General features: G+C 50.2%; 1 protein-coding gene across 2 annotated transcripts in view; it reads right to left on the bottom strand.

Annotated features, from left to right (window-relative positions):
- DLG3 (discs large MAGUK scaffold protein 3) overlaps nucleotides 1–26,713 on the bottom strand; it is a 235,071-nt gene that overhangs the window by 168,121 nt on the left and 40,237 nt on the right. The window contains exon 1 of one of the 2 annotated variants that reach the window (XM_082263112.1): nucleotides 13,176–13,908. The exons of the other annotated variant lie outside the window; for it this stretch is intronic. Coding sequence (XP_082119238.1) covers nucleotides 13,176–13,505 — 330 coding nt within the window. The 5' untranslated portion in view covers nucleotides 13,506–13,908. Of the gene's footprint in view, nucleotides 1–13,175; nucleotides 13,909–26,713 lie in introns of those variants that run through there. 2 annotated transcript variants of the gene reach the window in all.

Raw genomic sequence — 26,713 nt, 5'->3', positions numbered from 1 at the left:
AGTGTGGGGTCTTGGCCCTAATAAGCCTACATTTGCACAGGTGGTAAGCTGTGCTCCTGGCAATATCACCAAGCCAGGGTTACAATCAAGGAGGAGCTCTGCTTCTAATCAGGGTTTTCCCTCGCGGGCTGCCACTATGAGCACCATTGGATCTGGTATTGGATCTATGGCTTCTGCTGGGGGTCCAAGGCGGAACGTAGTCCTCCTTAAATGGGAAGGTGGTGCAGTCCCTCTAGCAAGGCGTATGGTGGTGGACCTGATCTTAGATATGGGTTTTGGGGCTAACGACCTATATGCCCTTATACATGTGGCTGGAAGCCGGGAATACACAGTTAGTTTCACCAGACCAGAGGGTCTTGACTTGTTCTGGGAACGATATATGGCTCGGTGCAGGTCAAGACCCGAATGGGAAGGTCTGGTGCCAGTGGCAGTTTCCCAAAGGTCAACAGTGAAGAAAATTACTATTGTCCTTACAAATGAGAGTGTTCCTGCTCGGGACTTAGAGGTCTGGTTGAGAAATTATGGGGATGTTTTGACCAGGCCGGATAAAATTCATGATGAGCGTGGCATCTGGACCGGGGGTTGGTCGGTAACGGTCAGGTTGGCTAGGGATGGGAATGTTGTCCGTCACCTGCCCTCCTCTGCCTTTATAGGGAGGGATAGGATGACCATTTTTTATCCCGGTCAGCCAAAACTGTGTCACCGCTGTGGAGAAAAGGGGCATTTTAGCTCCTCTTGTTCAGCTCTGATCTGTTCGGTGTGTCGGGGGCAGGGTCATGTGGCCAGGGACTGCACCCAGGCGATAAGGTGCAACCTGTGCCTGCGCCTTGGCCACCCCTACAGCCGATGTCCTGAAGCCTGGCATAATATGGATAGAGAGGTGATAGATGATCTGTTAAGGCTGGACAGGATGGAGGATGAGGCCCCTGTTGTACCACCCTCCTCTGCGGTGACTGACCCCCCTGGTCTTGTGCAGGATCCCTCCCTAGTCCCTGTGCCCACCCCTCCTGTATCTGTAAGTTTTCCTTCTGTGTCTGTCCCTGTGTCCCCCCAGCCTACTGTACCGGCTCCTCTTGTGTCAGAATCTGCCAAGTCTGTGCCCCCTGAGTCAGTTATTCCCGATCAGTCTTCCCTTCCTAAGTGTGACCTTAAAGAAGCCCCCCACCCACCAGGAGTGGTAGAGGGTACCAAAAAGGGTGCTGCTGCGGCTTCCTCTGTAAAGAAGTCTTCTGTGAAGACTTCAAAGAAGAAGAAGAAAACAAGAGATGAAAGCATCTCTGAATCTGACCTTCAGTACCTGGAGGAGAGAAGGAAGGTTGTGAGGCGGAAGAGACAGACGGTGAGGACGGAACAGGGACAGGATGCCTCAGTGACTGTCTCCAACCGTTCTAGGGCTTCTGCTTGGGATATCTCCTCATCTGGGGATTCTTCTGAGCAGAATTCAGAAATTGAAATGGAGTTGGAGGAGGCTTCAAGAAAGAGAGAGGCTTCTGGTGATGAGCAGCAGAGGGGAGCTAAGAAGCAATCCACCCAATAACCCAAATGGCGGTTCCCCCTCCGTTAAAAGTGGTGACAATAAATGTCGCCAGCATTAAGTCGGTAAGAGCTCGTTCTATGGCCTTATTTTTGTTCAGCCAATTAGATGCTGAAATTTTATTTTTGCAGGAGACTAGGCTCACCTCCTTGGCAGATATTCATATGGCCAAGAGAGAGTGGAGGTATGGTCCATCTTACTGGTCTCTTGCGGCCGAGCCTTACGGCGGGGTGGCGGTGTTGTTTAAAACCGGCATGGTAACTGTCCGGCGGGTTATTGAGGTGGAGATTGGGAGATGTATGGTCTTAGACGTTCTTGTGGGAGGGCAGGACCTGCGCCTAATTAATATCTATGGGCCGCACACAAAGTGGGACAGGAAATGCCTTTTTACAAGGATCAAGCCATTTCTTTTTACATCCCGGCAAGTGGTTTTTGGAGGTGACTTTAATACTGTGACTAGGCCCAAGGACAGGAAGGACTTCAATGACCGGCTGGGATATGATAGCGTTTTTTTAAATAGTATGGTTAGGGATGCTGGTCTTGTGGATGTGCACATTAAGCACCTCCCGGATGACACAGGGTTCACCTTTCATCGAGGTAATAGTCAGAGTAGGATAGATAGGTTTTTTTTGAAGGAGGCCTCTGCTTTCTCACCCCCAGTGGTGCAGGCGGTGGAGTTCTCTGATCACTGTATGCTATCTGTGGTCTTGAATGCTTCAGATTTCCCTCAGAGGGGCAAAGGCATCTGGAGATTAAATTCGACTCTCCTTGAGGAAGAACATGTTAGACAATCCTTTGAGGAATTCTTTCAGGCACAGGTGACCATCCTGGACTTTTGTAGCAGCAAGGCTGAGTGGTGGGAGCTGACCAAAAAGAGGATTGCTGGATTCTTCAGGGGCCTAGCCAATAAAAAACAGTTTAATAGATACATGACCTACCAACGTTTGCGGAGGAAGCTGGATATTCTTGTCTCGAGAGGAGGAGATCCTGGGGCAATCTCTGAAGTGAAAATCCTCCTCAGGAAGTGTCAATATGACCGGCATACCTCTTTGGTTCTGGAGCGGGACTATGGGAAATACCACTCGCCTGACCCTTACCAGAACTGCAAACAGGGTGTAGCTGTTAAGATGGTCGTTGGCCTTAAGGATAGTACAGGTTCCTTGACAAAGTCCAGGTCAGGGATCCTGGAGGTCGTGAGGTCTTTTTATGCTGAACTTCTTGGGAGGAAGGAGCTTGACCGAGACAAGATGGAAAGCTTTTTGGACTCTATTCCAGGTCTAAATGGTGGAGATGTCCCTTTGATGAATTTGACAGAAGAGATCACAGTTGAAGAGGTGACGAGGGCAATTGAACAGCTTGCCATCAAGAAGTCACCTGGACCGGATGGTCTGACGGCTGAGTTTTACAAAGCCTTTAAGTCTATTCTGGCCCCACATTTGGTAGAGATTTTTAACAGTTGTCTTGCTGAGGGGGTGCTTCCCCCTTCCATGAGACACTCAGCTGTGATTCTTCTTTCAAAAGGTAAAGATCCTTCGATGATTGAGAATTGGCGCCCCATCAGCCTTCTCAATGTCGATAGAAAGGTGCTGGCGAAGATACTTTTCTGGCGCCTATCGGCAGTAGCAGAGTCTTTGCTTTCTCGCCATCAGCACTGTTCGATCCAGGGTAGGAGCACCTTCACAGCGGTTTTAGCTGTCCGGGAGGCCTTGGAGCAGTGCAGGGCTGCAGGCTGGGGAAAGTATCTACTGGCATTGGATCAGGCAAAGGCTTTCGATCGTGTCAACCATGAGTACCTGTGGTTGCTCTTTAGTAAGTACGGTCTGCCGGGTGGTTTTGTCGATTGGTTAAAAGTTTTGTATAAGGGGGCAGAAAGCTTCCCTCTTGTTAATGGTTGGGTTGGACAGTCCTTTGAGGTTGGTTCTGGGGTGCGCCAGGGTTGTCCGCTGAGTCCCCTGCTCTATGTGTTTGCAATCGACCCCTTCATCAGGAGGCTAGAGAGCAGCATGTTGTGTGGGGTACCAGTGGGAATCCCGGGTGAGCCGCCTTTGAGGGTTGTTGCCTATGCGGATGATGTGTCAGTGATTGTCACTGGGACAGATGAAGCGGAGGAGGTGGTCTCTCTGACATCACGGTACTCTGAAGCATCAGGCTCCAAGATCAATCAGGAAAAGAGTGAAGTTTTTTGGATGGGAAAGGAAGGTGAGGGGTTTGATCTCCCGGACACTTTTCCAGTGCCCCAGGAAAAAATTAAGATATTAGGCATTGAATTTGGACCTGGCGATTATGGCCTCAAAAACTGGGAGGGCAGGCTGGAAGTTGCCAATACTAAGGTGGTCAGCTGGAAGAGATGGAAGTTATCTCTGAGGGAAAGGGTTGATCTGATTAAGACTTACCTGATACCGATCTTCTTGTATGTCAGCCCTGTCTGCATCTTGCCAGTGTCTCTCTATGCTAGGATCTATAGTGTGTTCTTCCAGATGCTGTGGGGGAACAGACTGAACCCCATCAAGAGGAATGTCACCTATCTATCCAGGAGGGAGGGTGGCTTAGGTATGGTCAACCCCGTTCTTTTCTTTTCACTGCTATTTCTCAAGTTTAACATTGGTAGTATGCTTGCAGTGGAACCTCCTGGATGGGCAGGCATGTTTAGATCTTGGTTTAGGCCTTTTCTGCGACTTTGGGAAGAAGGTGGCCAAGTGAAGAATCTCAGGGGTCATCGTGGTCAGCTCCCAGCCTATGTCGCTCCGTGTCTGAAGTTGCTGCGGCAGTGGCGACTGTCGGCTGAAGATCTCAGATCCGCTCCGAGGAAAGTCCTTATGAGCCGAGTCTTGAGTGAAGTCTTTCATGACCCACTGGCCTTAAGGGATTGCCCAGGCCCAATTTTGAGGGAAGGGTTAAGATTGATTAATTTGGCTAGAGTCCCCCTTAAATTCAGGGATCTGGCCTGGTTGTGCTTCCACGGGAGGCTCTATGTTCGGGGCAATTTGAAATTCCGCAGTGGGATGGATCGTGGTTGTCCTCGGGAGGAATGTGCAGGTGAGGAGGAGACTATGGACCATTTTCTGCTTCATTGCCCTTTTAACATAGAGGTATACAAACAGGTTGGGCGGGCCCTCGGTGTTCCTTTCCTCTCCAGGCTGGGTTATGCTGAGTGGGTGTACGGAGCATTCAATACTGGTGGGGGCTTTTGTTTGGATACACTTTTTTTAGTTAGTTTAGTAGTCCGTTATTACACATGGAACGCACGGTGTCAGGTCACCCTTCGGCGTAAAATCCTTCCTGTTCAGGTGGTGGTGTGTGACATTCTGCATGAGGTGGGGAAGATTCGGGCGCTTGAGAGAGACAAGTGGGGTCAGAGGGCTTGGCTGAAGGCGTGGAGGGGTTTCAAGCCTCCCTGACTGCCAGGAGTCTCTTTCCCGGGTGTGGCTTTCTGTCTCTTATCACCCTAGATTTTTTCTTAATGCTCAGTTTTTGATAAATGGCTGCATACATAGGTGATGGGTTGTGCCTCTTAGGCCCTCTCTGCTGCTTTATGTAAATAGTTTTCTAAGAATGTTGGAAGTGGATTATGTATATATTGTATATATTCTGCACATGGATGTGAATTCCTTTGTTTTTTTTGTTGGAATATTGTACTATAGTTCTGTTTTTTACTTTTGTATAAAATATGTTGCTTGATTCTTTTCAATAAAAGATCAATAGTGCCCCATCATTGGTGTCAGTGGGAGGAATAGTGCTCCATCATTGGTGTCAGTGGGAGGAATAGTGCCCCATCATTGGTATCAGTGGGAGGAATAGTGTCCCATCATTGGTGTCAGTGGGAGGAATAGTGCCCCATCATTGGTATCAGTGGGAGGAATAGTGTCCCATCATTGGTGTCAGTGGGAGGAATAGTGCCCCATCATTGGTGTCAGTGAGAGGAATAGTGTCCCATCATTGGTGTCAGTGGGAGGAATAGTGTCGCATCATTGTTATCAGTGGGAGGAATAGTGCCCCATCATTGGTGTCAGTGGGAGGAATAGTGTCCCATCATTGGTATCAGTGGGAGGAATAGTGTCCCATCATTGGTGTCAGTGGGAGAAATAGTGTCCCATCATTGGTGTCAGTGGGAGGAATAGTGTCCCATCATTGGTGTCAGTGGGAGGAATAGTGCCCCATCATTGGTGTCAGTGGGAGGAATAGTGCTCCATCATTGGTGTCAGTGGGAGGAATAGTGCCCCATCATTGGTATCAGTGGGAGGAATAGTGTCCCATCATTGGTGTCAGTGGGAGGAATAGTGTCCCATCATTGGTGTCAGTGGGAGGAATAGTGCAACATCATTGGTGTCAGTGGGAGGAATAGTGCTCCATCATTGGTGTCAGTGGGAGGAATAGTGCCCCATCATTGGTATCAGTGGGACAAATAGTGTCCCATCATTGGTGTCAGTGGGAGGAATAGTGCCCCATCATTGGTGTCAGTGGGAGGAATAGTGCCCCATCATTGGTGTCAGTGGGAGGAATAGTGCCCCATCATTGGTATCAGTGGGAGGAATAGTGTCCCATCATTGGTGTCAGTGGGAGGAATAGTGCCCCATCATTGGTATCAGTGGAAGGAATAGTGTCCCATCATTGGTGTCAGTGGGAGGAATAGTGTCCCATCATTGGTATCAGTGGAAGGAATAGTGCCCCATCATTGGTGTCAGTGGGAGGAATAGTGTCCCATCATTGGTGTCAGCGGGAGGAATAGTGTCCCATCATTGGTATCAGTGGAAGGAATAGTGCCCCATCATTGGTGTCAGTGGGAGGAATAGTGTCCCATCATTGGTGTCAGTGGGAGGAATAGTGTCCCATCATTGGTGTCAGTGGGAGGAATAGTGCCCCATCATTGGTATCAGTGGAAGGAATAGTGTCCCATCATTGGTGTCAGTGGGAGGAATAGTGTCCCATCATTGGTATCAGTGGAAGGAATAGTGCCCCATCATTGGTGTCAGTGGGAGGAATAGTGTCCCATCATTGGTGTCAGCGGGAGGAATAGTGTCCCATCATTGGTATCAGTGGAAGGAATAGTGCCCCATCATTGGTGTCAGTGGGAGGAATAGTGTCCCATCATTGGTGTCAGTGGGAGGAATAGTGCCCCATCATTGGTGTCAGTGGCAGGAATAGTGTCCCATCATTGGTATCAGTGGGAGGAATAGTGCCCCATCATTGGTGTCAGTGGGAGGAATAGTGTCCCATCATTGGTGTCAGTGGGAGGAATAGTGTCCCATCATTGGTGTCAGTGGGAGGAATAGTGCCCCATCATTGGTGTCAGTGGCAGGAATAGTGCCCCATCATTGGTGTCAGTGGGAGGAATAGTGCCCCATCATTGGTGTCAGTGGGGGGGAATTATGCCCCATTGTTGGTATCAGTGGATGTAACAGTGTCCCAAGGGCCAGATAAAAGAAAGTAAAGGGCTGCAGTTTGGAGACCACTGTTGTAGCATCTGCATGCTCCTTGCCATCCGGATTCTGTTTGCATTATTGATTCCAAAATTGCACTAAACTGCAAGTTACAGTCACTCTGATCATTTGGTACAATTACTCATCCTGATACATAGATACCTGGGGGACTACACTGATCAGCAATGGAGAGGGGACATATCAGACCTCCTAAAAGTAAAGATCCAAGTCCAGGTTTAGGGCACTCTAGAAACCTGTATGCCGTGGTTGGTCCACTGCCCATGCCAAGGGAGAATAACAATGACTGACACCCGGCTCTAACCACTCTGACTGATGTCCTCCAATATGATCTGGAAGCCATTCTCATTGACAGATCTCAGATTGAACAGAAGTGCTCCCATATCAATAGGTAGACATGTCCAATCACAGGCCTAGTGTATTCAATGGCTGTCTGTGTAATAATGGAGGTGAGGGATCAGACTAAGAAGCTCATTATGTGAAATATCCGGCTAGATACACCTCCCACCACCTCCTGCCAAATCACTCCAGACCAGCAAATATCCTGAAGTCATAAACCAGCATTATGGATACTTTTGAAAGCAAACTACCAACCACTCAGACAACTGGGCTGGGGGTTCTAAAGGATGTGCACGTTCAATCATGCGTGGATCCTGAGTGAACAAATAAAACATATCCTCGTGAAATGACTATAAGCTCATGATGATGACTATGTACCCATGATTATGACTATGTACCCATGATGGTGACTATGTGCCCATGATGATGACTATGTGCCCATGATGATGACTATGTGCCCATGATGATGACTATTTGCCCATGATAAGGACTATGTGCCCATGATAATGACTATTTGCTCAGGATGATGACTATGTGCTCATGATGATGACTATGTACCCATGATGATGACTATTTGCCCATGATGATGACTATGTGCCCATGATGATTACCATGTGCTCATGATGATGACTATGTGCCCATGATGATGACCATGTGCTCATGATGATGACTATGTGCCCATGATGATTACCATGTGCTCATGATGATGACTATGTGCCCATGATGATGACCATGTGCCCATGATGATGACCATGTGCTCATGATGATGACTATGTGCCCATGATGATGACCATGTGCTCCTAAAGATGACTATGTGCTCCTAATGATGACCATGTGCTCCTGATGATGACTATGTACCCCTGATGATGACCATGTGCTCCTGATGATGACTATGTACCCCTGATGATGACCATGTGCTCCTGATGATGATGACTATGTGTTCCTGATGATGACTATGTGCTCCTGATGATGACTATGTGCTCCTGATGATGACTATGTGCCCGTGATGATGGCCATGTGTTCCTGATGATGACTACGTGCTCATTTCTATGGGATGTGTGCACCAACATCTCCAATGGAGACTGCATACAGTTTCAACAACCAATACATAGGCATAGTCCAGTGTTGTCACCATCATGAAATCCACTTTGGTGTTTTGTTTTTTTTTTTAAATAAAATCCTTGTTTTTAATATTTTTCATCCTTTGTTACATCTCAATGCTTTGGATCTCCTGCAGCCACTTCCTGTCCACATGTTCTCCAGTGATGGCTGCATGGCATTTCTCAGGGTGGGTTTCCAGATGGTGACAACTATGGACTATGTCTAGTAGCCTCCATCAGAAGCCCATGTGACAGGGTGACCACACAGGAGTGCAGTTGGGAAACAGGGACAGAGCGTTGTCACCCTATAACAGGAAGTGACTTTCATGGCAGGATCACCGGGGGATTATTTCATGAAAGATGCAGATATAAGAAGATTGAAAATGACTTTGTTGAAGATGAAATGAGATTTTCCTGATCGAATTTCCATCTACTTTCAGAATGAATGGTAATTCCCAAAGTATTGTGCGCCTATGTGGGTGTATGGGGGCGGAGCCCCAGCGCCCCCCCTATAATATAATATTGTCCAGATTTCTCTTCTTATTTCTAAGACTGGTTTAATACCAATAAAATGGTGGCTGTGCCGTACATTCCCGATACAAATCAATAGCGCAGGCCTTCCGACCAGCAGTGACATAACCGCCGAATAACCACCAACCCCCTCCTCCCCCTCCCCCAGCAGAGGGTGACAGCCATATTACCAGAACAGGTGAGTCAGTGTCTCCAGCTGTAAATCCCTTTCTTACCGTAAAAACCTATTTTTTTTTTTACGCTAACCTACGCCGCCGCGTTCCCGTCCATAGGTCAGCGATTACATCAACGTCACACCGAAAAAAAAGGGGGCTGTGGGGGGGGGGGGGGAGGGGGATGATGGAAGGGAGAACTAAAAGGAAATAGGAAGCGAGGGAGTGAGAAAACCAATGGCGGAGGGTGGGAGCGTGCAGATTCTGGTACATGGCGATCCGTGCAGGAGGAGGAGGTTACCATGGTAACTGGATTCCTACTCCATCCTCCCCTCCCCGGGAATGATTAACCCTCGCCTTGTCACCGACCTGCCTCCGGGGAGTCACCAGCTGCCAGCCAGCACATGTATGGAACATACAGAGAACACGCACCTATATATATATATATATACCTCATATCATTATAGATAGATAGATAGATAGATAGATAGATAGATAGATAGATAGATAGATAGATAGATAGATAGATAGATAGATAGATAGATAGATAGATAGATAGATAGATAGATAGATAGATAGATAGATAGATAGATAGATAGATAGAATTATTGATAAATAGATAGATAGGTCGATAGATAGGTAAATAGATCGACAGATGGATATTAAATAGATAGATTGATATAATAGATAGATAGATAGATAGATAGATAGATAGATAGATAGATAGATAGATAGATAGATAGATAGATAGATAGATAGATAGATAGATAGATAGATAGATAGATAGATAGATAGATATTAAATAGATAGATAGATAGATAGATAGATAGATAGATAGATAGATAGATAGATAGATAGATAGATAGATAGATAGATAGATATTAAATAGATAGATTGATAGATAGATAGATAGATAGATAGATAGATAGATAGATAGATAGATAGATAGATAGATAGATATTAAATAGATAGATTGACAGATAGATAGATATTAAATAGATAGATAGATAGATAGATAGATAGATAGATAGATAGATAGATAGATAGATAGATAGATAGATAGATAGATAGATATTAAATAGATAGATTGATAGATAGATAGATAGATAGATAGATAGATAGATAGATAGATAGATAGATAGATATTAAATAGATAGATTGATAGATAGATAGATATTAAATAGATAGATTGATAGATAGATAGATTGATAGATAGATAGATAGATAGATAGATAGATAGATAGATAGATAGATAGATAGATAGATAGATAGATAGATAGATAGATAGATATTAAATAGATAGATTGACAGATAGATAGATATTAAATAGATAGATAGATAGATAGATAGATAGATAGATAGATAGATAGATAGATAGATAGATAGATCAATACATAGATCGATAGATAGATGTTAGATAGATAGATCGGTGTAATAGATAGATAGATTGATATAATAGAAAGATATATAGATACATACATAGATCAATAGATAGATAGATCATTTATAGATAGATAATCCTACATGCATTGGAGGAAGACTCATCAATTGTATAATAGTGACAGTTGAGTATCAATTTGTATCTCTTCCTTTATTTCTATTCTCTTCTTTATCTATCTATCTATCTATCTATCTATCTATCTATCTATCTATCTATCTATCTATCTATCTATCTATCTATCTATCTATCTATCTATCTATCTATCTATCTATCTATCTCTAGGAGGAAGGCCGAGGCCTGTGTATTATTTATAGACAATCCTTGTATTCAGTAATATGGAGAAGGTGATGCATGCAGTGTCCCCTCCCCCTCCATACATCTCTATATAATACGTTTCCTATGGCGATATTCCCGTCCGGTAAGAAATCGGCGTTGATGTTGGCGCCGGCATGGCCGGGTCCCGTCCTTTTCCTCCAGCCTCCATTTTGCAGCACCCAGATTCCTCCGTCCATTTTCTCAGCAGACGGAGATGGTAATGCAGGAAAAGTCCACTCCCTCCGAGCCGTCACACATTGCTAGAGAGCTGACACGCCGAGCGCCGTCTACACGGCATGCACACGCAGAGATCCGGGGGGACGCACACACGCGCACATTTCCGAAGGGGACGCAGGAGGAGACACAAACCGTTACTCCCATAGATGGGGGGGTCTCAGGATTTCATCACATCCAAGGATTGGGGGATCTTGTCCATTCTCTGAGCCCCGATTCATCAAGCTGCCATATCAGCGCTAAAAGGCATAAAGTGACTTATCACAGCATTGGTTGGGAGGCCACTTTAGCATGCCTTGAGTGATTTTTGCACTATGATGAATCAGGCCCAGAACACCTGGAACTTGGGTGATATTAAAGCCTGTACTGAGTGCTTTCATACTCATCAAGCTGCCATATCAGCGCTGGAAGGCATTTTAATATGATTTAAAACAACATTGGTTGGGAGGCCACTTTAGCATGCCTTGAGTGATTTTTTTCACCAGGATGAATGAGGCCCGGGATACCTGGAACTTGGGTGTTATTAAAGCCTGTACTGAGTGCTTTTGTACTCATCAAGCTGCCATATCCACGCTAAAAGGCATGCTAAAGTTACCTAGAACAGCATTGGTTGAGAGGCCACTTTAGCATGCCTTGAGTGATTTTTGCACTATGATGAATCAGGCCCAGAACACCTGGAATGCCGGTATTTACTAAAGCTGCCCCTTGTAAAGAGTGCTTTCCTACATATCAAGCTGCCATATCAGCACTAAAAGGCATGCAAATGTGACTTACAACAGCATTGGTTGAGAGGCCACTTTAGCATGCCTTAAGTGATTTTGGAAACCAGGACGAATCAGGCCCGGGATACCTGGAACTTGGGTGTTATTAAAGCCTGTACTGAGTGCTTTTGTACTCATCAAGCTGCCATATCCACGCTAAAAGGCACGCTAAAGTTACCTAGAACAGCATTGGTTGAGAGGCCACTTTAGCCTGCCTTGAGTGATTTTTTTGCACCAAGATGAATCAGGCCCGGGATACCTGGAACTTGGGTGTTATTAAAGCCTGTACTGAGTGCTTTCATACTCATCAAGCTGCCATATCAGCGCTGGAAGGCATTTTAATATGATTTAAAACAGTATTGGTTGGTAGGCCACTTTAGCATGCCTTGAGTGATTTTTGCACTATGATGAATCAGGCCTGGAACACCTGGAATGCCGGTATTTACTAAAGCTGCCCCTTGTAAAGAGTGCTTTTCTACATATCAAGCTGCCATATCAGCACTAAAAGGCATGCTAAAGTGACCTAGAACAACGTTGGTTGAGAGGCCACTTTAGCATGCCTTGAGTGATTTCTGCACTATGATGAATCAGGCCCGGGATACCTGGATTTTGCATGATAGTAAAGCCTGTACTGCCATATCAGTGCCGAAAGCAATGCTAAAGTGACCTAGAACAGCAGAGAGGCCACTTTAGCATGCCTTGAGTGATTTTTGCAGAATCAGGCTGGGGGTGTTTTTAAAGCCTCGCTTTGCATTATGTATACAGTTAACGTCCCCCCCCCCCTCCATAGATAAAAACCCATTAGCAGTTTTACAAGTGGCCCAGCAGTCTCACTCCTCGTAGCGTCAGGTAACCTCATACCAAAATCCACCAATTCCCATCTGTTCCTTCCTCTGGCGGCTAAATCTAAAGCGTTATTATTTTTCCCCAATAATACCACCCCCCCCCCTCCATTTTAAGGCCCCGATAACCCCCGCCATCCATTTATTGTTAAAGATCCTCGCCCCTCAGAGCCGGCTCCATGATGTGCGCGATCGTTCGTATGTACATCCACCCACACAATGTACGAGATTCATGTATAGGAATCGCAGCCCTCGCCATATTACCGCTATGACACCAGAAATGGGGGGGGGGGGGTTATAAAATAGAAGATATCGCAACATTGTATCAAGCATGATTTCCTCTCTGCATCTCCCACAATCCAATCCACCCCCACACAGTACAATTATATAACGAGCCCGGCTCAGTCTATCTATCCATCTATTGATTGATTGATCTATTTCTATACAATAATATTTACAAATACCATCTTTGGGGTGGGGGGGTCACTCACCTGCTCATACCAGTCGCGGTTGGTGCAGGTACACTCGGGCCACCAGTTGGGACCGCTGCCGTTCATTTTGGGGGTGGCACTTTTGGGGGGCCCCTTCAAGGTCGGGGTGAGGTTCTCCCTGGCGGCAGGGACCAGCTTGGCTTTCCCGCGAGCCGTCGGGGTGACGGCGGGTTGCGACGGGAGGGTCTGCGAGCTGTAACCTCCATAGCCGCCCCCGTACTGCTCGTGCTGCCACTCGCCGTAGGTCGGGGGTTCCATCCTGCGCAGGGCAGACATGCGAGACGCCTCGTAACACTCAGGGCACTTGCAGCAGTGGTGGTGTTTGTGCATCCTAAGATCCAGCTTCCGGGAAATGAATACGCCGTGCCGCGGATCAACCCACCACCACCGATTCCCAAAAAAAAAAAAAGATACAAATTAAGGCAGGGTTAGATGTGGCGGTCTCTCACAGGGGGGCCACGGACGTAGGCGATATCCTCCCCGCGGCAACAGGCTCCGCCGCCGGCGCCTACAAAATCCTTTTACCTTCGGCTGCGGCCGGAATAAACCATGAAAAAAAAAAAAAAGGATACAAACGTGAAGGCAGATGGCATATATGGTCAGGACGGAAAATCCTAGATTAGAAAATCCATTGATAATAAAATCACCCCTCCCCCCAACAAAAATACCAAAATCTGCCCTTATTTCCTTTAAAAAGAAGATTTCCTGAGCATGAATCTTGCAGGTCTTGCCTCCTCCCCCTTTTTTTTTTGATGTCGGGGATCTGCTGTGGGAGGGGGTGGTGGAGGGGGGGTTGTCAATAAGATGCAGGCTCCTGTGCTCCCCCTTAGCTCCTCCGATGTATCAGAAAAAAAATGGCGTCCTCGCTTCCCGTTTTTCTTTTTTTTCCCTCAGCGCTGGTTTCTGGGGTGAGGTGGTGGGAGGGGGGGGAGGGCGATCTCCTGGGCCCGACGTTGGGTGTGGGTGCCTGGGGCAGGGTGCTCCTGGACGGTGTGCAGAGGAGGCTGTGATGCTGGTCCCTGATGGAGCTGCTGCCTCTCTCTGCCTCTGGATGCAGCATCTCCCGGCTGCAGCCAATCAGCAACCAGCAGCAGCATCAGCACCACCGGCTGTAACCCTGTCAAGGACAGAACGGGGGCCTGCAGTGCATAGAGATGGGATGGCAGAGCTCAGCCGCTGCGGCATAGACAGGGTTAACCCAGCAAAAGGCTTAACGGGGGAACCGGGGATCTGCAGCTGACGGATCCTAATGGTTGAGGGGGGGGGGAGGGGAGGGTGAAAGGGGGAGGGCCACTGACATTTTATCCGAAATCAGAGGCAGGGAAGGGACACCCACCCACACAATCTTTATTGCCTCATTTGGAGGATGACAAGTGCTAGTGAAGCCTCATCATGAAGTGTGCGCAGAGCCCGGCCATGTCCTGCGCGCAGCGCCCCCCGTCTACACATCATGCCTGCGCTGCGATCATTCACCCTGACACACGCACGCACGCCTCAACCTACAGACACACCGTGACGTGGAAGGAAATCTGGATGGATGGGCAAAACACACATTTTTCCAGATCTGGAGAGAGCACAATACAGGGACTGGGCCGTCCAATGGGCATCCGCAAGGAGAAGGAGCTTTATCGGTAGCCAGGCGGCTGGCATTTTCTAATGCCCTCAGCTGAAAAATAACCATCGTATAGCTCCATTCACTAAGGTTCAATGCAAGGAAAAGGATCTTTAGTAGTAGCCAGGCGGCCGGTATTTTCTAATGCCCTCAGCTGAAAAATAACCATCTTATAGCTCCATTCACAAAGATTTATTGCAAGCATAAGGATCTTTACTGGTAGCCAGGTGACTGGCATTTTCTAGAAACTAACTGCCCTAAGGCTCAATTCACAAAGCTTTAATCCCAGGAAAAGGATCTTTAATAGTAGCCAGGCGGCCGGCATTTTCTAATGCCCTCAGCTGAAAAATAACCGTCGTGTAGCACCATTCACAAAGATTTATTGCAAGCATAAGGATCTTTATTGGTAGCCAGGGGGCTGGCATTTTCTAACATATTTAGCTGAAAAATAACCGTCATATAGCTCCATTCACAAAGATTTATTGCAAGCATAAGGATCTTTACTGGTAGCCAGGTGACTGTCATTTTCTAGAAAATAACTGCCCTAAGGCTCAATTCACAAACCTTTAACAAAAGCATAAGGTTCTGTATTGGTAGCCAGGTGGCTAGCATTTTCTAATGTGCTCAGGTGAAAATATTTGTCATAAATCTCAGTTCTCAAAGCTTTAATGCAGGGGAAGGATCTGTTTATTATTAGCCAGGTGGCTGGCATTTTCTAACGTACTCAGCTGAAAAATAACCGTCTTGTGGCTCCAGTCACAAAGATTTAATGCAAGGAAAAGGATCTTTAGTAGTAGCCAGGCGGCTGGCATTTTCTAATGCCATCAGCTGAAAAATAACCGTCATATAGCTCCATTCACAAAGCTTTAATGCCAGAAAAAGGATCTTTAGTAGTAGCCAGGTGGCTGGCATTTTCTAACGTACTCAGCTGAAAAATAACCGTCGTATAGCTCCATTCACAAAGCTTTAATGCAAGCATAAGGATCTTTATTGGTAGCCAGGTGGCTGGCATTTTCTAACATACTCAGCTGAAAAATAACCGTCGTGTAGCTCCATTTACAAAGATTTCATGCAAGGAAAAGGATCTTTAGTAGTAGCCAGGCGGCCGGCATTTTCTAATGCCCTCAGCTGAAAAATAACTGTCGTATAGCTCCATTCACAAAGATTTATTGCAAGCATAAGGATCTTTATTGGTATCCAGGAGACTGGCATTTTCTAGAAAATAACTGCCCTAAGGCTCAATTCACAAACCTTTAACACAAGCATAAGGTTCTGTATTGGTAGCCAGGCAGCTGGCATTTTCTAATGCCCTCAGCTGAAAAATAACCGTCATATTGCTCAATTCACAATGCTTTAATGCAAGCTTAAAAAGCTTTATTGGTAGCCAGGTGGATGGCATTTTCTAATGTGCTCAGCTGAAAAATAACTGTCTTATAGTTGAATTCACAAACATTTAATGCAAGGATAAGGATCTTTATTTGTAGCCAGGTGACTGGCTTTTTGTAGAAAATAACTGTCATAAATCTCAGTTCTCAAAGCTTTAATGCAAGAAGGATCTTTATTTTTCAGCCTGGCAACTGGCATTTTCTAATCTACTCAGCAAAAAATAAAAAAATAAATAAATAACTGAACTAAGGCTCCACTCTAAAATATTTAATTCAAGGACAATGATCTTTATTTTCAGCCAGGTGGCTGGCATTTTTTAATGGGCTCAGCTGAAAAACAATCGTCATAAATCTCAGTTCTCAAAGCTTTAATGCAAGGGGAAGGATCTTTACTTGTAGCCAGGTGACCAGCATTTTTTAACCTCAATAAAAGACAAAGAAACCACCTGCCATAAATCTCAGTTCACGAAGCTTTAATGCAAATGTAAGAATTGGTATTGGTAGCCAGGTGACCGGCATTTTCTAATCTACTCAGCTAAATAAATAAAAAATAACTGCCATAAAGCAGGGGGCGGAGCCATGTTTTGTTTTTTGTAACTTTATGTGAAGTTGTGACATAATGACACTCCACTGTCCAGGCGGCCCAGACCGGGTGAGGTGCAGGCGGCCCCCCCGGACTGGATGAGGTGCAGGCGGCCCTGGACTGGATGAGGTGCAGGCGGCCCCCGGACTGGATGAGGTGGAGGCAGCCCAGGACTGGATGAGGTGCAGGCGGCTCCGGACTGGATGAGGTGCAGGCGGCCTTAGACTGGATGAGGTGCAGGCGGCCCTGGACTGGATGAGGTGCAGGCGGCCCCCGGACTGGATGAGGTGCAGGCGGCCCCGGACTGGATGAGGTGCAGGCGGCCCTGGACTGGATGAGGTGCAGGCGGCCCTAGACTGGATGAGGTGCAGGCGGCCCTAGACTGGATGAGGTGCAGGCGGCCCCGGACTGGATGAGGTGCAGGCGGCCCTAGACAGGATGAGGTGCAGGCGGCCCTGGACTGGATGAGGTGCAGGCGGCCCCCGGGCTGGATGAGGTGCATGCGGCCTAGGACTGGATGAGGTGCAGGCGGCCCCGGACTGGATGAGGTGCAGGAGGCCCCGGACTGGATGAGGTGCAGGCGGCCCCGGACTGGATGAGGTGCAGGCGGCCCCCGGGCTGGATGAGGTGCAGGCAGCCTAGGACTGGATGAGGTGCAGGCGGCCCCGGACTGGATGAGGTGCAGGCGGCCCCGGACTGGATGAGGTGCAGGCGGCCTAGGACTGGATGAGGTGCAGGCGGCCCCGGACTGGATGAGGTGCAGGCGGCCCCCGGATTGGATGAGGTGCAGGCGGCCCCGGACTGGATGAGGTGCAGGCGGCCCCCGGATTGGATGAGGTGCAGGCGGCCCCGGACTGGATGAGGTGCAGGCGGCCCAGGACTGGATGAGGTGCAGGCGGCCCCGGACTGGATGAGGTGCAGGGGGCTCCGGACTGGATGAAGTGCAGGCGGCTCCGGACTGGATGAAGTGCAGGCGGCTCCGGACTGGATGAAGTGCAGGCGGCCCCGGACTGGATGAGGTGCAGGCAGCCCCGGATTGGATGAGGTGCAGGCGGCCCAGGACTGGATGAGCTGCAGACGGCCCAGGACTGGATGAGGTGCAGGCGGCCCCCCGGACTGGATGAGGTGCAGGAGGCCCCGGACTGGATGAGGTGCAGGCGGCCCTAGACAGGATGAGGTGCAGGCGGCCCTGGACTGGATGAGGTGCAGGCGGCCCCCGGGCTGGATGAGGTGCAGGCGGCCCTGGACTGGATGAGGTGCAGGCGGCCCTAGACAGGATGAGGTGCAGGCGGCCCTGGACTGGATGAGGTGCAGGCGGCCCCCGGGCTGGATGAGGTGCAGGCGGCCTAGGACTGGATGAGGTGCAGGCGGCCCCGGACTGGATGAGGTGCAGGCGGCCCCAGACTGGATGAGGTGCAGGAGGCCCCGGACTGGATGAGGTGCAGGCGGCCCCGGACTGGATGAGGTGCAGGCGGCCCCCGGGCTGGATGAGGTGCAGGCGGCCTAGGACTGGATGAGGTGCAGGCGGCCCCGGACTGAATGAGGTGCAGGCGGCCTAGGACTGGATGAGGTGCAGGCGGCCCCGGACTGGATGAGGTGCAGGCGGCCCCCGGATTGGATGAGGTGCAGGCGGCCCCGGACTGGATGAGGTGCAGGCGGCCCCGGACTGGATGAGGTGTAGGCGTCCCCGGACTGGATGAGGTGCAGGCGGCCCCCGGATTGGATGAGGTGCAGGCGGCCCCGGACTGGATGAGGTGCAGGCGGCCCAGGACTGGATGAGGTGCAGGCGGCCCCGGACTGGATGAGGTGCAGGCGGCTCCGGACTGGATGAAGTGCAGGCGGCTCCGGACTGGATGAAGTGCAGGCGGCTCCGGACTGGATGAAGTGCAGGCGGCCCCGGACTGGATGAGGTGCAGGCAGCCCCGGATTGGATGAGGTGCAGGCGGCCCAGGACTGGATGAGGTGCAGGCGGCCCCCCGGACTGGATGAGGTGCAGGAGGCCCCGGACTGGATGAGGTGCAGGAGGCCCCGGACTGGATGAGGTGCAGGCGGCCCAGGACTGGATGAAGTGCAGGCGGCTCCGGACTGGATGAGGTGCAGGCGGCCCCGGATTGGATGAGGTGCAGGCGGCCCAGGACTGGATGAGCTGCAGACGGCCTAGGACTGGATGAGGTGCAGGCGGCCCCCCGGACTGGATGAAGTGCAGGAGGCCCCCGGACTGGATGAGGTGCAGGAGGCCCCGGACTGGATGAGGTGCAGGCGGCCCAGGACTGGATGAAGTGCAGGCGGCTCCGGACTGGATGAGGTGCAGGAGGCCCCGGACTGGATGAGGTGCAGGCGGCCCCGGACTGGATGAGGTGCAGGCAGCCCAGGACTGGATGAGTTGCAGGCGGCCCCCGGACTGGATGAGGTGCAGACGGCCCCAAGCCCAGGAGGAGGAATGCCACACACAGCGCCCGCCCCCGGCTGCATTCCTTTTCTTCTATAAGGCTTTTTCTCCTTTATTTTCACCTGATGATCCTGCCAGTAACACACTTCCTGTCCTGGGGTGACAACGCTCACTGTACTGTATCTATGGAGGAGCAGTGTTGTCACTCTAGGATAAAAAGTGTTTTAGGGCTATAGAACACCTCCTCCTCCTCTCATATCCATACCATGGACAAGAGGTGTTCTGTAGTCCTGTCCCGGGGGGGGCCAACGCTCAGTGTACTGTATCTATGGAGGAGCGGCGTTGTCACTCTAGGGCAGGAAGTGTTTTAGGACAATGAAACACCTCCCCCTCCTCTTATCTCCATAAAATAAATGGGATGTGTTCTATAGTCCTGTCATAGGGTGACAACATTCACTGTATGTAGAGGACAGGAAGTGTTTTAGGGCGATCATAGATAACATAACATAGATGGGAGGTGTTCTGTAATACTGTCCTGTAGGGTGACTACATTCACCATACTGTATCTATGGAGGAGCAGCGTTGTCACCTTAGGACAGGAAATGGGTTGGGACTACAGAACACCTCCCCCTCTATGTCATTAATAGGGAGGAGCTCCGGGATGTTGAAACCCCCCTGACCTATCCCGCCAGGATGCGATCAAAGCCAACAGCCAATTATAGGCAGCGGAGGCATTCCCATGTAAACACACCCCTTGTATATGTGCAGGGCGGGGAATGCCTCCGCTTCCTATGATTGGCTGCTGGCTTTGATAGCATGCTGGCGGGATAGGTCAGGGGGGTGTCAACATGCCAGAGCTCCTCCCTATTAATGACATAGTGGGGGAGGTGTTCTGTAGTCTGCAGACAGAACTAAAAACAATGTAAATGATGAGAGTACAGCACAGGAAGTTCTCCGCTCACTGGATGTCTGGTGGGATCATTGGGGATTTTCTTCTACTTGTTCAAACTACCTGACTCCTCCCCATCCCTTGGAGCCAATTACAGAGGACCTGCACCCTAGAAATGTCGCTTCCGCCAATAACCACATCAAGCAGGCAGTGACATGGACACCTGAGGAAGGACCCCCAGAAGTAAACAGAAGAGTAGGCTGGTCATGTGACCACAGGCAGTGACATGGACACCTGAGGAAGGACCCCCAGAAGTAAACAGAAGAGTAGGCTGGTCATGTGACCACAGGCAGAGACACGGATACCTGAGGAAGGACCCCCAGAAGTAAACAGAAGAGTAGGCTGGTCATGTGACCACAGGCAGTGACACGGATACCTGAGGAAGGACCCCCAGAAGTAAACAGAAGAGTAGGCTGGTCATGTGACCACAGGCAGTGACACGGATACCTGAGGAAGGACCCCCAGAAGTAAACAGAAGAGTAGGCTGGTCATGTGACCACAGGCAGTGACACGGATACCTGAGGAAGGACCCCCAGAAGTAAACAGAAGAGTAGGCTGGTCATGTGACCACAGGCAGTGACACGGATACCTGAGGAAGGACCCCCAGAAGTAAACAGAAGAGTAGGCTGGTCATGTGACCACAGGCAGTGACACGGATACCTGAGGAAGGACCCCCAGAAGTAAACAGAAGAGTAGGCTGGTCATGTGACCACAGGCAGTGACACGGATACCTGAGGAAGGACCCCCAGAAGTAAACAGAAGAGTAGGCTGGTCATGTGACCACAGGCAGAGACACAGATACCTGAGGAAGGACCCCCAGAAGTAAACAAAAGAGTAGGCTGGTCATGTGACCACAGGCAGAGACACGACACCTGAGGAAGGACCCCCAGAAGTAAACAGAAGAGTAAGCTGGTCATGTGACCACAGGCAGTGACACGGACACCTGAGGAAGGACCCCCAGAAGTAAACAGAAGAGTAGGCTGGTCATGTGAACACAGGCAGTGACACGGACACCTGAGGAAGGACCCCCAGAAGTAAACAGAAGAGTAGGCTGGTCATGTGACCACAGGCAGAAACACGGACACCTGAGGAAGGACCCCCAGAAGTAAACAGAAGAGTAAGCTGGTCATGTGACCACAGGCAGAGACACGGACACCTGAGGAAGGACCCCCAGAAGTAAACAGAAGAGTAGGCTGGTCATGTGACCACAGGCAGTGACACGGGCACCTGAGGAAGGACCCCCAGAAGTAAACAGAAGAGTAGGCTGGTCATGTGACCACAGGCAGTGACACGGACACCTGAGGCAGGCCCCCAGAAGTAAACAGAAGAGTAGGCTGGTCATGTGACCACAGGCAGTGACACGGATACCTGAGGAAGGACCCCCAGAAGTAAACAGAAGAGTAGGCTGGTCATGTGACCACAGGCAGTGACACGGATACCTGAGGAAGGACCCCCAGAAGTAAACAAAAGAGTAAGCTGGTCATGTGACCACAGGCAGTGACACGGACACCTGAGGAAGGACCCCCAGAAGTAAACAGAAGAGTAGGCTGGTCATGTGACCACAGGCAGAGACACGGACACCTGAGGAAGGACCCCCAGAAGTAAACAGAAGAGTAAGCTGGTCATGTGACCACAGGCAGTGACACGGACACCTGAGGAAGGACACCCAGAAGTAAACAGAAGAGTAGGCTGGTCATGTGAACACAGGCAGTGACACGGACACCTGAGGAAGGACCCCCAGAAGTAAACAGAAGAGTAGGCTGGTCATGTGACCACAGGCAGTGACACGGACACCTGAGGAAGGACCCCCAAAAGTAAACAGAAGAGTAAGCTGGTCATGTGACCACAGGCAGAGACACGGATACCTGAGGAAGGACCCCCAGAAGTAAACAGAAGAGTAAGCTGGTCATGTGACCACAGGCAGAGACACGGACACCTGAGGAAGGACCCCCAGAAGTAAACAGAAGAGTAGGCTGGTCATGTGACCACAGGCAGTGACACGGACACATGAGGAAGGACCCCCAGAAGTAAACAGAAGAGTAGGCTGGTCATGTGACCACAGGCAGTGACACGGACACCTGAGGAAGGACCCCCAGAAGTAAACAGAAGAGTAGGCTGGTCATGTGACCACAGGCAGTGACACGGACACCTGAGGAAGGACCCCCAAAAGTAAACAGAAGAGTAAGCTGGTCATGTGACCACAGGCAGAGACACGGATACCTGAGGAAGGACCCACAGAAGTAAACAGAAGAGTAAGCTGGTCATGTGACCACAGGCAGAGACACGGATACCTGAGGAAGGACCCCCAGAAGTAAACAGAAGAGTAAGCTGGTCATGTGACCACAGGCAGAGACACGGATACCTGAGGAAGGACCCCCAGAAGTAAACAGAAGAGTAGGCTGGTCATGTGACCACAGGCAGTGACACGGACACCTGAAGAAGGACCCCCAGAAGTAAACAGAAGAGTAGGCTGGTCATGTGACCACAGGCAGTGACATGGACACCTGAGGAAGGACCCCCAGAAGTAAACAGAAGAGTAGGCTGGTCATGTGACCACAGGCAGAGACATGGACACCTGAGGAAGGACCCCCAGAAGTAAACAGAAGAGTAGGCTGGTCATGTGACCGCAGCTTCAGGTAAGTACATGGGGGGATGTGGAGAGTTTTATTTATTAGCAGATGTTAGTTAGAGGGGTGTGGGGTGCTAATAATCTGAGCTGGGGTGTCCAAACCCCAATAATCAACCCTTTATTCTCATCTGGTGATCCTGCCAGTAAACACCCGAGGAAGGACCCCAGGAAGTAAACAGGAGATAAGGCTGGTCATGTGACCACAGGCAGAGACATGGACACCTGAGGAAGGACCCCAGGAAGTAAACTGGAGGGAAGGCTGGTCATGTGACCACAGGCAGTGAGAAGGACACCTGTGGGAAGACCCCAGGAAGTAAAAAGAGGAGAGGATGGTCATGTGACCACAGGCAGAGACATGGACACCTGTGGGAAGACCCCAGGAAGTAAACTGGAGGGAAGGCCATGTGACTGCAGATAAGTACATTGGGGATGTGGGGGGTTGTTTTCTTCATACTGGCGAGTAATGAGGAGGGGGGGGATAATATCTTTGGGGTGTACATGGCCTAGTAGTGAATCCTTTACTTTAATCTGGTGATCCTGCCAGTAACACATCTCCTATTCTATAGGGTGACAACATTCACCGTACTGTATGTATGGAGGGGCAGTGTTGTCACCCTAGAGCGGTACTTTTTTAGGCTACAGAAATCCTCCCCCCACCCCTCATTTCCATTACATAGATGGGAGATGCTCTGTAGTCCTTCCCTAGGGGTAACAACATTCACTATACTGTATCTATGGAGGGGCAGTGTTATCACCTTAGAACAGGAAGTATAACATAGAGGGAGGTGTTCTACAGTCCAATGCTAGGGTGACAACATTCACTGTACTTTATGGAGGGGCCGTGTTGTCACCCCAGGAGAGGAATTATAACATAGATGGGGGATGCTCTGTAGCCCAGTCATAGGGTGACAACATTCACTATTTATCTGTGGAGGAGCCGCGTTGTCACCCTAGGAGAGGAAGTAAGAAGTGTTTCATTGATACACAACCCCCCCCCCCCCCCCCCCCCCATCTACATAAAATAGAGGGAGGTGTTCTGCAGTCCTGTCCTATAAAGTGACTACACTGTATTTATGGAGGAGCAGCGTTGTCACCCTAGGACAGGAAGACCTCTATAACATAGGGGGAGATGTCCTGTAGTTCTCAGAACTGGGAAGAATATAATAAATAAGCGTGCAGTGCAGGAAGGTCCCAGCTCTCTGGATTTCTGGCTGTATAATGTACAGTACAATGGGATCTGAGGGAGGGGGCTACCAAGAGATCAGAATCGGGGTACACATGGACACAAAGTAACATTTTATCTATAGATGTGACCCCCCCTCAGTATAGATGTGACCCCCCCTCAGTATAGATGTGACCTCCACTATAGATGTGACCCCCCCCCCCCCCTCGGTATAGATGTGACCTCCGGTATAGATGTGACCTCCGGTATAGATGTGAACCCCCCCGGTATAAATGTGACCTGCGGTATAGATGTGACCCCGTCCGGTATAGATGTGACCTCCCTCCCCCCGGGTATAGATGTGACCTCCGGTATAGATGTGACTTCCGGTATAGATGTGACCCCCCCCCCCCGGTATAAATGTGACCTGCGGTATAGATGTGACCCCGTCCGGTATAGATGTGACCTCCGGTATAGATGTGACTTCCGGTATAGATGTGACCCCCTCCCCCCGGTATAGATGTGACCCCCCTCCCCCCGGTATAGATGTGACCCCCCTCCCCCCGGGTATAGATGTGACCTCCGGTATAGATGTGACTTCCGGTATAGATGTGACCCCCCACCGGTATAGATGTGACCCCCCCCCCCCCCCCCGGGTATAGATGTGACTTCCGGTATAGATGTGACCCCTCCCGGTATAAATGTGACCTCTGGTATAGATGTGACCCCCCCCGGTATAGATGTGACCCCCCCCCCCCCCCGGGTATAGATGTGACCTCTCCCGGTATAGATGACCCCCCCCCCCCGGTATAGATGTGCGCCCCCCCCGGTATAGATGTGACCTCTGGTATAGATGTGACCCCCCCCCCCGGGTATAGATGTGACCTCCGGTATAGATGTGACCCCCCCCGGGTATAGATGTGACCCCTCCAGGTATAGATGTGACCCCCCCGGTATAGATGTGACCCCCCCAGTATAGATGTGACCTCTGGTATAGATGTGACCTCTGGTATAGATGTGACCCCGTCCGGTATAGATGTGACCCCCCCCCCCCCCGGGTATAGATGTGACCTCCGGTATAGATGTGACCCCGTCCGGTATAGATGTGACCCCCCTCCCCCCGGGTATAGATGTGACCTCCGGTATAGATGTGACTTCCGGTATAGATGTGACCCCCCCCCCCCGGTATAGATGTGACCCCCCCGGTATAGATGTGACCCCCCCCGGGTATAGATGTGACTTCCGGTATAGATGTGACCCCTCCCGGTATAAATGTGACCTCTGGTATAGATGTGACCCCCCCGGTATAGATGTGACCCCCCCCCCCCGGGTATAGATGTGACCTCTCCCGGTATAGATGACCCCCCCCCCGGTATAGATGTGACCTCTGGTATAGATGTGACCCCCCCCCCCCCGGGTATAGATGTGACCTCCGGTATAGATGTGACCCCGCCCGGTATAGATGTGACCCCCCCCCCCCCCCGGGTATAGATGTGACCTCCGGTATAGATGTGACCCCTCCAGGTATAGATGTGACCCCCCCAGTATAGATGTGACCTCTGGTATAGATGTGACCTCTGGTATAGATGTGACCCCGTCCGGTATAGATGTGACCCCCCTCCCCCCGGGTATAGATGTGACCTCCGGTATAGATGTGACTTCCGGTATAGATGTGACCCCCCCCCCCGGTATAGATGTGACCCCCCCGGTATAGATGTGACCCCCCCCGGGTATAGATGTGACTTCCGGTATAGATGTGACCCCTCCCGGTATAAATGTGACCTCTGGTATAGATGTGACCCCCCCGGTATAGATGTGACCCCCCCCCCCGGGTATAGATGTGACCTCTCCCGGTATAGATGACCCCCCCCCCGGTATAGATGTGACCTCTGGTATAGATGTGACCCCCCCCCCCCCCCCCGGGTATAGATGTGACCTCCGGTATAGATGTGACCCCGCCCGGTATAGATGTGACCCCCCCCCCCCCCCGGGTATAGATGTGACCTCCGGTATAGATGTGACCCCTCCAGGTATAGATGTGACCCCCCCGGTATAGATGTGACCCCCCCAGTATAGATGTGACCTCTGGTATAGATGTGACCTCTGGTATAGATGTGACCCCGTCCGGTATAGATGTGACCCCCCCCCCCCCGGGTATAGATGTGACCTCCGGTATAGATGTGACCCCTCCAGGTATAGATGTGACCTCTGGTATAGATGTGCGCCCCCCCCCCCCGGTATAGATGTGACCTCCAGTATAGATGTGACCCCCCCCGGGTATAGATGTGACCCCCCCCCCGGGTATAGATGTGACCTCCGGTATAGATGTGACCCCTCCCGGTATAGATGTGACCTCTGGTATAGATGTGCGCCCCCCCCCCCCCCCCCGGTATAGATGTGACCTCCAGTATAGATGTGACCCCCCCCCCCCCGGTATAGATGTGACCCCCCCGGTATAGATGTGACCCCCCCGGTATAGATGTGCGCCCCCCTCCGGTATAGATGTGACCCCCCTCCGGTATAGATGTGATTCTCCGGTATAGATGATCCCCCCCCCCCCCCCCGGTATAGATGTGACCACCCCCCCTGGTATAGATGTGATTCTCCGGTATAGATGTGATCTCTGGTATAGATGTGACCACCCCCCCCGGTATAGATGTGATCCCCGATGTAGATGTGACCCCCCCCCTTCAGTATAGATGTGACCCCCCCCCCTCCGGTATAGATGTGACCCCCTCCGGTATAGATGTGACCCCCTCCGGTATAGATGTGACCCCCCCCAGTATAGATGTGACCTCTGGTATAGATGTGACCCCCCGGTATAGATGT

The sequence above is a fragment of the Pelophylax lessonae genome (genome assembly GCF_965119305.1).
Source record: "Pelophylax lessonae genome assembly, chromosome: 7".
Classification (NCBI taxonomy): domain Eukaryota; kingdom Metazoa; phylum Chordata; class Amphibia; order Anura; family Ranidae; genus Pelophylax; species Pelophylax lessonae.
This window is presented reverse-complemented; position numbering and strand designations above follow the sequence as displayed.